Raw genomic sequence first — 12,054 nt, forward strand, 5'->3', positions numbered from 1 at the left:
CGGCACCCAAAAATTTATCTCCTGGTTAAACAATCTACAATACAGACATATAGCAATGTAAATGATACAGATATATTTCAAAGTGAATTTGTATCATTGATTTGCTAGTGAAGGCAGAGGTTCGAGCCTCACTAGAGGCGAACTTAAAATTCAAAGCTATGAAAGTCCTTTGATCTTTGTTGACTAACATAATAACACATTGCTTCAAGAAAGAAAAAAAAATGAGAGTAGTATTTTCAGTGAGTAGAGCAAATTTCCGGGCTGTACATTTGACAATGGTATTTCACGCAAACTGTGAGCTTATAGTCCACTCACTGCGTGTATTTAGCAGAAAGATCTAACTCCCTGCCTGCGGTTGAATTCTTCAATCGAATCGAACAACACGGAGATCCAAGATGTTGGGCGGCATGTTAGGGCGAGGATTTAGCTCCAAATGGTTAGTTGCTCTCTCTCTCTCTCTCTCTCTCTCTCTCTCTGAAAGGTATGTTGATTTTGTGTTGTGTGACGCAGCAAATCGCTGATCAAGTTGACGAGGACGCGAATCGACGTGCTGTGGAGGAGGAAGGAGGCGACGCAGCTGTATCTGAAGAGCAACCTCGCTCAGTTACTCGCTAACGGCCTCGACACTGACGCCTACGGAAGGGTGAGAACACTGATCCTCTCCTTTCCATCCGATTCCTGTTTTCGTTCGTTTGGTCCGATTACTGCGTGCTGATCCGTGCAGCTTGCTTCGCTTTGACTAATCTGGGACAAAATATTAGGAAATGTACATACAATTCGAGTTTGAGTCTCCTGGATTCGTTAGTTTGGAGTGATTAGGATTTGAAAGTAATTTATTTGCCTTCTCTCTCTTTTGTTCTTCTTTTTTTGTTTTCTGAGACTTGATCCGTGGTGTGTGTGTGTGTATATATATGTTTGAGTTACTTAATTCTCTTTGCACCGTCCATGTTTATGTTTATAGAGGCTGGTGCAGCAAATTTAGTCTTCTTGGCACCGCTTTGAGTAGGATAAGTTCTTCTGCACTGCCGTAGGGCCGTACATCAATTTTTAGGGGCTTGGTTTGATCTTAACCGCCATTTTTGATGCGTAAAGATGGTATTTTATTCAGAACGTGCACCAGGGCAGTACAACCCGTGTGCTATGCTGTGCATGAAAAACCTATTCAAAATCCTCAACAAAATCTAGATAAGAGCTGTTTCTTCTCAAATTTTTAATGGTTACGGTTCTGTTTGCTGGTCTGACACTTTTGGCAATTGAATTTGTATGATACGTAATGTATGACGCCGGTTTTGACGTAGAAGCCTTTGTGTCCTCCCTCTGTGACTCTAAACAAAGTCGGCTTAGAGCTTGATCATATCACATATGGACTTAATGCTGCATATAGGAATTAAAGATTCGGCCTGGTTTCTACATCTATATGACATATTCTTTATCTTATATCAAAACCTCAAGCAATTGGGAATGCTTCATACCTAATACGTTCTTGCGTAATAAGCCAACCTTTAATTTTAGTAAATTTTTGTGCTGCATATATAGGCATGTGCTGAGCGGAGACACTTGACGTGAATGCTTGAAGTAGTGATGGATTGATGGTAGTTGTAATAAGTGTTTGTTGATGCCTTCATTGTGGTTGTAAGTTGTAACGCAGCAAGACATTTTCATGGGTCCTAATTCTTGTTTTTGCTCTGTGTGTTCTTTATACCATTATATGTCTTGTTGATGAATTTCAACTTATACTTCTACTCATTTAATGCATGCCAACTTCTATCAAGGAATTTTGCACATAACAAATCGGTGATATCATGCACTTCATTCTATACAGCCCTACATATGTGCAAATGATTCTTTGTCTCACCTTAAAATGGAAGTATTCTCATTCTAGATGAATGTACTCATTCGTCCATTATTTAGTCATTATTTCATGTTTGGACGTCCCGTAGTGCAAGTGCATTTGTTGGATTCCCCTTGTGCCCCTCTCTTTTGATTTGGAGTAAACTGCTCGAAGGAATCAAATTTACCCTTCAAGGGCAGTTTTTTGGAAAGGTTTGACTGCAACAATTATGTTTCTTTAAAAGCTGCATTCCCCATTATGTTCCAACAAATGGGCAGAGGAAGTAGAAAACCAAGTTTATAATTGTGGAGGTTTTGTTGGTATCGAGGCAAGGATTTGTAATAGTATATTACTTCTTGTTTAGTTTAACTAAGCCCAGCAGTCCAAACAACTGGTGAGAAGTGTCTTTATTTCCAGTAGGTTGTTAATTTACTCTGTGGAAAAACCGATATGTTGTATTCTTTCAATCTTCTGCGTAAGTTATTAAAGTGACTCAACATAATTACTTGGCATGTGGGCCAGAGTTTAGTTCTGCTACTTGGTGCAGTTTCAATATCTTAAGGTGTTATCACGCACTAGACTTACTGTACTTAATTATACGGTACCCTGTGTCTGAGTTTAATCTAAGTCACTCAATCCGCGTGCACGAGCTAGTGCGGCTGCGAGAGCAGGAGCGCAAAAGCGTCAATATTTAGAACTTAGAAGAAGTGTAATACAGAGCATCTCACAGCTGCTTCTTCTGTGTATACCTAAATTTATATTTTTCATGCATAGTTCTTTGAATATTCGTGCGGTCTATACAAAATTCATGCTGATTGCACAAGCTAAAAGAGATATCTTGTGACTTACTACGAAATGATATTTCATATATGCTTGGAGAATAAAATTTGACCACTTAAGAGTCTAGACACATAAAATAGTAATCTTAAATGAGATTGAGAGCGTGAGAGCAGGCCTTTATATATTATTAAGAAGATTAGTCTAAAACAAGTTATAGGTTGGTTAGTGGTTTTACTGGTTTAACTTCTTTAATTTTCCTAGGTTCCATTTTCAACAGTCACAAAACACGTTTCCTATAAATCTGATTACACTCTACTTTTGGATTCTAGGCTCTAGCTGGGGGTGTAGGCTGACTTTATGTAGAGTAGCAACATTGGTGCACAGATTCAATTTTGCACGTGAAAGAGCAATAAATGTTGTGTATGGTGAAAATAGCAGCCACGTATAGGATTGATTGACAGAAAAACTATCAAGTTGTCTTATAGTTTAGGGTCTCACCAAATCAGAGTGCCATTCTTTCCAATTGATTGAGAATTCCTAAGTTCGCGCATCGAGAGTGCGTGCGGCACCCTTCTTGAGTGAACCATGTGGCTAAGGTGGTGATAATGGAGAAGGTAGGAAGTTTCTTAATCGTCAGTCACGTACTCAGGCTGTGGTTACTTTATTCAAGTTGAAACTTCATTAGCTACACGGAAACTGTCACAAAGATAGATAAAAAAAAAAGTCACTCGTCTGAAGAGAGGAATGAGCTTTCTAGCGACAAATACAGAGTGAACAAAGGCAAATCTCTTGAAAAGAGAAGACTTGGACCATCGCTACTTTAGAAGAGAAGAGTCAACTGGTAAGAGACAAATTAAGCACAATACTCCAACTAATCCTTGGTTCATAATCATAATAATTAAATTGACTGATTACTCTTTCATCTATCCTTGCAATCAACTTTTAAAAATCTTCCATTCTTTTTCTATGGCGTGGAATTATTCTGATCTAATAGAAGTGTTCTTTTTGCGAGGACAAGCAGACAGAAGAATATATCTCTGAACTGAACCTCTTGTCATGCTATGACTTCATTGAGCAGTCCTGTGTACACATATTAAAGCAGCTTTCAGCCATGCAAAAACAGAGGTCTGTGCAGATCATTGTGGTCTTATTAGACACGTTATATTTGGTTTCTGTTTGCTCAGACTCTGTGTACGCATATATCCTGACTCGTGGCACGGAGAATGGGAATGACGTACCATGAAAATGGATTAGATTGCAATTTTATATAGTATTTGATAGATCAATTGAAATATGGCATTAAACTGAATTATCGAAGATATTGAATTGATATGTTTTGTAGACCCATGAATAACTTAATGCTGAAAACCGTGAAAGCCAAGCTGGATAAGTAGTTAATCGTCGGATATGTTGTCAACGTATCATCTTCTAGTCGCATGTGAAGCACCTGCACAATGGTGTGTCATTATTACTTCTTTCACGAGAAATGTTAGGTACACAATCACCAACCACAACCCTCTCACATAAATGTAGGGCCCACATCTCCATGTGTAGGTCTCACATACATTTGAGAGGGTAGGGATGGCAATCGGGGCATTCAGGGCGGATATGGGGATTTCCGTACCCGATTCCCGAAACCGAAAGCCTACCCATATCCGCTCCGATACCCGAACGGGGAGAGGAAGAAGGAACCATAACCGAACCAAACGGGGTTTGGGTAATCCCCGAACCGATTGGGTAACCGAATTTGGTTCAAAATCAGAAACTCATATGGGCACCCGTGGATTTTGAAACCATAAAATAGAGTACAAAATAGCTACCAACAGTTACAAAGAAGATCTTTAGGGAGAGAGAAGCAAAAGATCTTTTTTTTTCGGCCTTTATATATATATATTGAAGCAGCAGACCTGTTGAGGAGGAGACTGGAGAGAGAGAGAGGATTTGATTTTAGTAATTTAGGATTTTGATTAACTTCCAGCCCTTCGAATTTGTAAGATCAATTTCTCCATTTGAGGAGGTTCTCTGCCTTTGGTGGGAAGTTGCAGAAACCCATATGGCCCGAAGAAAAAAATCAACAACGATGGTGATTGGGGCCTACTGAAGATGTACGACGGAGGAGGATGAACGGGCTCGGCGGCCGGTAATGAATGGAGTGAGAGAGTTTGGGGAGTGGAGGTGCTTCGTGGAGAGAGAGTTTTGCAGGTGCTGCGACATATTCTGCAAACCCTAAAATTGGGTAGTGTGTGTGTGTGTGTATGAAGGGGTAATTTCATAATTACGGAGTACATGGTTTCCGTTCGGTTACGGATCAGATCGGGTATTTGATGAACCACAACCGAACCGAACCATTTCATTTATCTCACATCCTCCACCATACCCACATCCACGGGGAATTTTTCAGTTATGGTTCGGGGAAAAAAATCAGTTACGGTTCGGATACCCATCAGTTCGGTTCACTTTGCCATCCCCAGAGGGGGTTGTGGTTGGAGTTGTGGTTGTGGTTGGTGGTTGTGTAAGTAGCACTTCTGTTCTTTCACTCTTATTATATATTCAATTACTTCTGTGTTTGGGCATTTTTCTTGGATTGAATGAGAGACAAAAACATGCTAATTTAGCCAGAATTCAGTCACCCACGGACACAAAGGGACAAATATAAACACATAGCGAGATGATATCTTACATCAGAAGCTATGCTTATTCACCCACAGACACGAAGGGACAAATATAAACACATAGTGAGATGATATCTTACATCAGAAGCTATGCTTATAGCTTCTTAAGTTAAAAGATTTTTCTTCAAAGGGCCATCTTTTGGTAAAGTTTCAGTCAGGTGACTTTGGATTGAAATAAATTGAATGGATGTTAATATGCTTCCCCTGTCTGTTTTCTTTCCAGTGAATGCCCCGAGGAATGCAGAGAGGCGGTGGGGTCCCTGATGTTTGCTGCGGCAAGATTTTCTGATTTTCCTGAATTACGTGACCTTAGGGATACATTTCAGGAGAGATATGGAAGTTCTTTGGAACATTTTGTTAATCAAGATGTGAGTTCTTAAGGAATGCACTCTACATACGATACCAATGAAGCTATAGTTTTGTTTCTACATTTAACCGCCTTAATGTTGTTGTCAGTTTGTTAAAAATTTAGCTTCGAGGCCTCCAACGACAGAGAAGAAAATCAAGCTGTTGCATGACATAGCATTGGAGTTCTCAATAAAATGGGACTCCAGGGGTTTTGAAAAGAGGATGGCTAATCCCTCTGCATCTTGCCAGGTAACACCTTTCCTGTGCTCAATTCACGAATTATATACAAATGAATTAATAAATGATTTTACTGCAATTAACTTCGCTTCAAAATCATGCTTAAGATTTTATTCAAGGCTGAGTTCCTCTGCACTTGTCTGATATTTTGCAGGGCCGACCTAAGAAATATGGGCCATTTCACGACCACGAAGATAAAGACAAATTTCCCAAGGACAAGGAAACTGTCACAAAGATAGATAAACAAAGTCATTCGTCTAAAGAGAGGAATGAGATTTCTAGCGACAAATACAGAGTGAACAAAGGCGGGGAGGTAAATCTCTTGAAAAAAGAAGACTTGGACCATCGCCACTTTAGAAGAGAAGAGTCAACTGGTAAGAGTCAGAAACCATCCGCTGGTGGCGAACAATCTAACCCAAAGAGAGACAACTTTGACATTGGCCCCCGACCAAGACAGGAATTCACTCAACATAACCATGAATTACGGTCATCTAATGGGAAGGAGGACTCCGCTGCAAAGGGTGTTGGAAAAAGGACCGAATTTGTTAATAGGAGATATGAGGTGCGCAATGATAGTTTGAACAGTTTTGACAATTATGGTCAATTGCACACTGCAAACACGACAAGCAAAGTTCAGGAGGAAGAGAGAGATGGGTTGAAGCGCTACTCCAGTACTGCTCCCCCTCCGCCGTACATCAAATCGAGGGATAAACTTGTCCCTCCGCCTTATATTAAATCATTAGACGCAAAACATGTATTTGATGCAGAAGCTTCCATGGACCCTTCAACCCGCAAGAGAGAGAATGCAGTGCGTGGTTCAGAGAGGGTCCAGAAAGAATCAAACCATCCAAAGTATGAGAAGGATTTACCTTATCAGAATGATATACCCATTCCAAGACCAAGGTCTATGCGGAGAAAACACTCTGAGCCCTCATCATCGAGTCACGATGAAGTTGGTTATAGTGAAGTTGGTGGGCGTGTGAAGGGAAGTTCGAGTAGCAGGAGAAGAGACAGCTCAAAGGGATTGCATATATTGCTTAAGGACGAGCATCATCGGAAATATGAAGATGAAAGGGTGATCGATAATCTACTGTTGCATTACAGTACAAAAACATCAAACTATGACCAAGAAACGGCAAGGAGAAAGTCGAAAAAAGCTTCCAGTGGGACTCATAATGTGCAGGATGAAATGGGTCCTCATCCCACCAGATGTGTTTCTCTCCCTCGTGAGCAAATTGATCCAGCAGAGCCAATTGTAAAAGTTTATACTCGTGCCAATTCATTTCAGCCGGATAAGCCGGCAGGGCACGTGCATCCCAAGTTACCTGATTATGATGATTTGGCTGCCCAGCTTGCCGCCCTGAGGGGGCGGTAAAAGGGTCAAAAAGGAAAAACAATTGGATTTGGAATATGGTGTCTTGATTTAGTTACATGAACATTCCTTTGGCGTTCTGCTTTCCGAGAGCAGGAGGAGAGGAGCCCCTCAAACTTGTTCTTGGGGAGGAGGTGGTATTTTTGGGTATCAGGTACATTAACGCTGTACAAACGTGATGCAGCGGGCCTCTAATGTGTGAGAGGAACAAATGCACCACATTGATGTAACTGTTGCACAAAAATACGTTCTCCCCTGGTCTACGCTCATAATCACCAAGCCGGAGTTAGTCCTAGACTTACAAGGCCTGCAACTCGTTGATCAGAGCATATCCCTGAGTGGTTTTTTTCTAGCCTATGCATATGGCAAGAGTTTTACAAAGTTCGGTTTCAATCGTTCGCAATGCCTGCTTGTGTTGTTGTAACAATTCATTGACACTGTTCGTGGTACAGATTCCTGAGATTAATTGATATAAGTTGGAGAGATTTTTCAATGTTGCTACTCTTCCAGTGTTTTTTTTTTTTCCTTTTTTCAGCTGATGTTTACTGGAGTATTTCAATTGGTATTTGATAGTACTATTTAGTCCTCTGTTTTATATGTTTGTCACAAGATTCTGTTGTTGAATTATGGATCACTCTTTGACTGTTGAATTCCATTAACGGCTTCGTTCTGCCATTTCTTTGCAGAAGTTGTGTAGGTATCTGGTCGGTCGAGGTGCTATTGTCAGTGTCCTAAATTATTCCTTGCTCTTGGAGCGTGAACATGTGGTACTCCATGTGTATTGTGGATGGTTAATACTGCTCGATTCATGACTTTTGTGTTTGTAAATTATGGGACAAAGATTCATGACTTTTGTGTTTGTAAATTATAGGACAAAGTTAAATATGATATGTTGTGATTGATGCGGAGCATTATTCAAAAAACACTCAATAACCTCTCCTACGGAGTCTACGGTGCTGCTGTGTAAGTAGTAAGTACAATTACATTTCCACCGTGGCACTCTCCAATGGGATCTTGGGGGGATGTCGTCTTTAGAGACAGCAGCATTCAGCAACGCTCAATTTCACTTTTGGATGGTCCAAATTGTAAAAGAATTTAGAGAAGATAAACTTTTTACTAAAAGAATTTTTTAAAACTCAGATCATTGATTGTTGAACGAACAATAAGATTAAGCGCTGAATCCACCTCCAAATTCTTCTCCAATGCTTGCTCCCTCCTAAGATCTATAGTAGATTTTGCCCGATCTTTAAATGGACTTCTTTTAATTGACAATGAGATTGGTCTTCCGAGAATTAGTCAATGCAAAGTTGGCGAAACCCATCGGAATATCTTTGGGGAAAAAAAAAAAGTACTACTAGTATATGTTCTTTAAAAGGCGAAATGACCGCTTTAACCCCGAATCTCACAGTTAACAACGCCTTTACGTACTCAAGAGTACTCTTTCCCGCCAAAAACAGAGCCTTATCACTCCCTCTCTCTACCATTTATTACAGTTACCCTTGTTTTTTTCCCTCTCACTCCCACACACACTAGAGAGAGAGAGAGAGAGAGATGAAGGGAACGTCCAAAGTGATTATGGGGGCAACCCTGGTCATGTTGGCGATTCTTGCCACAGTATTAGGCCTGGTCCTAATTCTCTTAGCTGAGCTCTACTGCTCCATGCTACTCCGCCGCCGCCGCAAACCGACCCCATCCACCACCGCCGCCACCGCCTCCAACACTCCGGCGAACGACTCCTCCTCCTCTCCTTCCCACCCACTTCAAGACCAAATTTTGTCTCCCAAACCTCTTAGAACCTTCCATGCACACGGAGTACTCGATGCTCCAAGAAGCTTTCTCTACCCCGCCGTCGTCCACGGCGAAGAATACACGGCGGTGGACGTCGAGAAGCAGCAACACACCCAACAACCACCCGCTGCCGCCGCATGGTCGCCGCCACTCTCTCCTCCCTTCATCATCTCATTGACCCCACCAAACCCAGTTGACAAAATTAATCTAATGTATGATGAGGATGGGGGACAGCATCTGGTTTACATATGTAATCCAATTTATGATGAGGACGGGGGCAGGGGAAGCAGGTTGGATACCCCATTCGAGACACCAGACACGTCGCCTTCGCGGTTGGGAGACGAGGGGTTTCCCGGCGAAGGATCTTCGCTGGCGTCGTCCAGTCCCGATTCGTGGGTTGTGGGCGTTGTGGCAAGCACGCCTCCGTTGTCGCCGATGAAGAAGCTTCCGGCGGAGGGGTGTTCCGTTTCTTTGAAAGATGCTCGTTCGTTGGCCACTTCTAGCGATTCTAACAGCAATAGTGACTCATCTTCAGCTTCTCCATGTACTTCTCCTTCCTGGTGATTTCCTCTGGGTTTCGCAGGGTTTAGTGTTTCTTGTCTTTTTCCTCTTTTAGAAAGCCTATTCTGACACGAATGTGTCTGGAACTATCTAATGCATGTGAACCGTAAAATATTAAGGAATCCACATGGATCGAACAATTTCCGATACAGATGTATCCAGAATTATGCACGTTTATTTGTGCATGTAAGGTTGCTCTTCTTTTTCTTTTGTTTTGAGATGACTTCTGTCTGGTTTGTTGGATGGTAATTGTTGTTTGACAACAGTTATATGATTCGATCATTTTGTAGGTATCGATGTAAATTACTCCGTTTAATGCGCTAATCTTCTCACACATTAGTTCGTTACATTTATCTTCGAAAAAAATTAGATAATGATTCTTGTCATTAGCTTGTTTGTAAATAAATCCTGTAAAATCACTTGACTATGATTGACAAATCAATTTGGTTTTTTTCCTATTTATGGTCTTTATATGGAGAAATCATAATCCGAAGAGATCCAAATTATCCAATGCAGAATCAGGGGTTACGTGTTCTTCTAAGCTTCGATAAAGGACCTGGCTTCTCGTCCAACTGTCGGGAGGGCCTTTGCAGTTACATTTCAGTCGTTTATCGCCGCAATTAATGGTTGAGATTTTAAAAAGAATTTTTTTGGAAAGAATTTTTTCCCATAAAGATTATTTCAACCTTTTCTAAACCATCAAAAATTGGATAGCCAAGAATAAAATCACATGAACAACTCTCTGCAGTCCAGCATGAGCTGTATTCCTAAAATAATGATACTTGGCTCACTATTAGAACGTTTTTTCTTTTTGGAACAGCTTACTATTACATGAATTACTAGATTTTTCCCGACAGATGCCTACTTCCAATATTTATCTCTCTATCTCTCTTTACTTATTACCTCTACTATTTTTCAAAAAAAAATTCAAACACCAATCCGAACATAGCAAAGCACTCCAAAAATTGATGGAGCTAGGGTCTCCAAAACGGCGTCATTTTGTGTATCAACACAGTTCAATTTTGGAGTCCCTCCATCATTTATTGGAGTGCCAAAATCACAATGCTAATCGGTTTTTCTTTTCTTTTAATTTCATGTTTGTTGATTGTGTTCATAAAATTAGCTATTTTAAAACTATTGTTAGGGCTTTGAATGGATTTCTGTCATTCTAGTTGATAATTCTAGCTATTAGGCTCTTGGGCTTGCTACTTGTAGTTGAGTTTTTACACTTTGTTCATAAACTTTCGTAGAAGTATACGTTGGATGTTTAAACATAGCAACATATCGTCATAATCGTTCGATAATTTTCAACATTTTATTAAGAAGCGTCCCTCGTATAATTCCGTATCCGCCCCTGCATTAGATGGGACTATTATCCTATCCCAAACTCCATTTTCGGAAATATAACAAATGGTCCCCAACTTCTGTGCTTGTTACTTAATTCACGTTTTGTTGGGTTTCTTAGAAACTTTGTGAGCTTGGGAATCTTGTGTTAATAGTACTACTGGGTACAACAACAACAACAACAACTACTACTACTACTACTAGTCTAGCAGATGAAGCAGCTCTTTTCCGACCTTTTTTCACTTCAAGGCGTGAACCATGGCTCGTTAACCAAGACCCACGCCCATCTCTTCCATATACTATTACTCTGTCTGTCTGTTTGCTCTCTCTCTCTCTCTCACGAGCGCGCGCGCACACACATCTTTGCAGGACATGATTCACTTTTTGGTTTCCCATTTGGCTGTGTGGGTATTTTCGGAGAGGGTTTCTGTTTAATTTCCCATTTAGGAGAAAGAAAACAAGGCTTTGTTTTTTTAAACTATATAGAATTGGGTGTGTTGGGACTGTGAAGGTGCATGTGAAGGGTTGGTGGACCAACAAAACAGAGGTCAAGAAAACAAGTCTGTTTTTTTTTATGGATCTTGTGTGCTGATTTCAATGCATTTTGAGGGCCGAGGAATATTAGTACTAAAATAATATGCTCCGTAGACCTTTGTCCACTTAGATAACGACAAGTCTTTGTTTGGTCTCTGTATGTATTACTACTTGAAAAGGACCCTTGCGATTTAGAGAGAGAAGCTACCAGTTAATGCAAGGTGACCAACAACTCTTTGAGAATCCAAGAAATGAGATGGACCAGGTCTTTCTAGTTTACGCAGGATGGTGCTCTGCAAGGGTGCACAATAACGTGTTATGCGCATTTGGACCGTTGATCTTAAAAATCAATGGTCTGAATTGCCTGTATAATTGTACGGTTAAGATTATGCACAGCACTGAGCAATCCTAATCGTTGATTGCCGAGATCAACAGGCCGGATGTGCACAACACCTCTCCAGTTACACAGGGTTGTCTTACGGCAGGTGTAAATGTTTTATTTAACTCGCAAAAAAAATGATCTCTACACTCCCGTTTTTTATTTTTACACTCATTTTTTTGTCTTTAACAAAAAAATTACATACACT

General features: G+C 40.6%; 2 protein-coding genes across 2 annotated transcripts; both read left to right on the forward strand.

The window, feature by feature from the left end:
* Window positions 1-213: 213 nt before the first annotated feature.
* Window positions 214-7,733, forward strand: LOC131320170 (uncharacterized). The gene is made up of 6 exons (XM_058350764.1): window positions 214-436; window positions 511-643; window positions 3,633-3,736; window positions 5,507-5,651; window positions 5,740-5,880; window positions 6,023-7,733. The coding sequence occupies exons 1-6, from the start codon at window positions 396-398 to the stop codon at window positions 7,241-7,243; spliced, it is 1,785 nt and encodes a 594-aa protein (XP_058206747.1). The 5' UTR covers window positions 214-395; the 3' UTR covers window positions 7,244-7,733.
* Window positions 7,734-8,725: 992 nt separating this feature from the next.
* LOC131320171 (uncharacterized) lies at window positions 8,726-9,877 on the forward strand. The gene has a single exon (XM_058350765.1). The coding sequence runs from the start codon at window positions 8,792-8,794 to the stop codon at window positions 9,590-9,592; it is 801 nt and encodes a 266-aa protein (XP_058206748.1). The 5' UTR covers window positions 8,726-8,791; the 3' UTR covers window positions 9,593-9,877.
* Window positions 9,878-12,054: the final 2,177 nt, after the last annotated feature.

The sequence above is a fragment of the Rhododendron vialii genome, chromosome 3a, assembly GCF_030253575.1.
Source record: "Rhododendron vialii isolate Sample 1 chromosome 3a, ASM3025357v1".
Classification (NCBI taxonomy): Eukaryota; Viridiplantae; Streptophyta; class Magnoliopsida; order Ericales; family Ericaceae; genus Rhododendron; species Rhododendron vialii.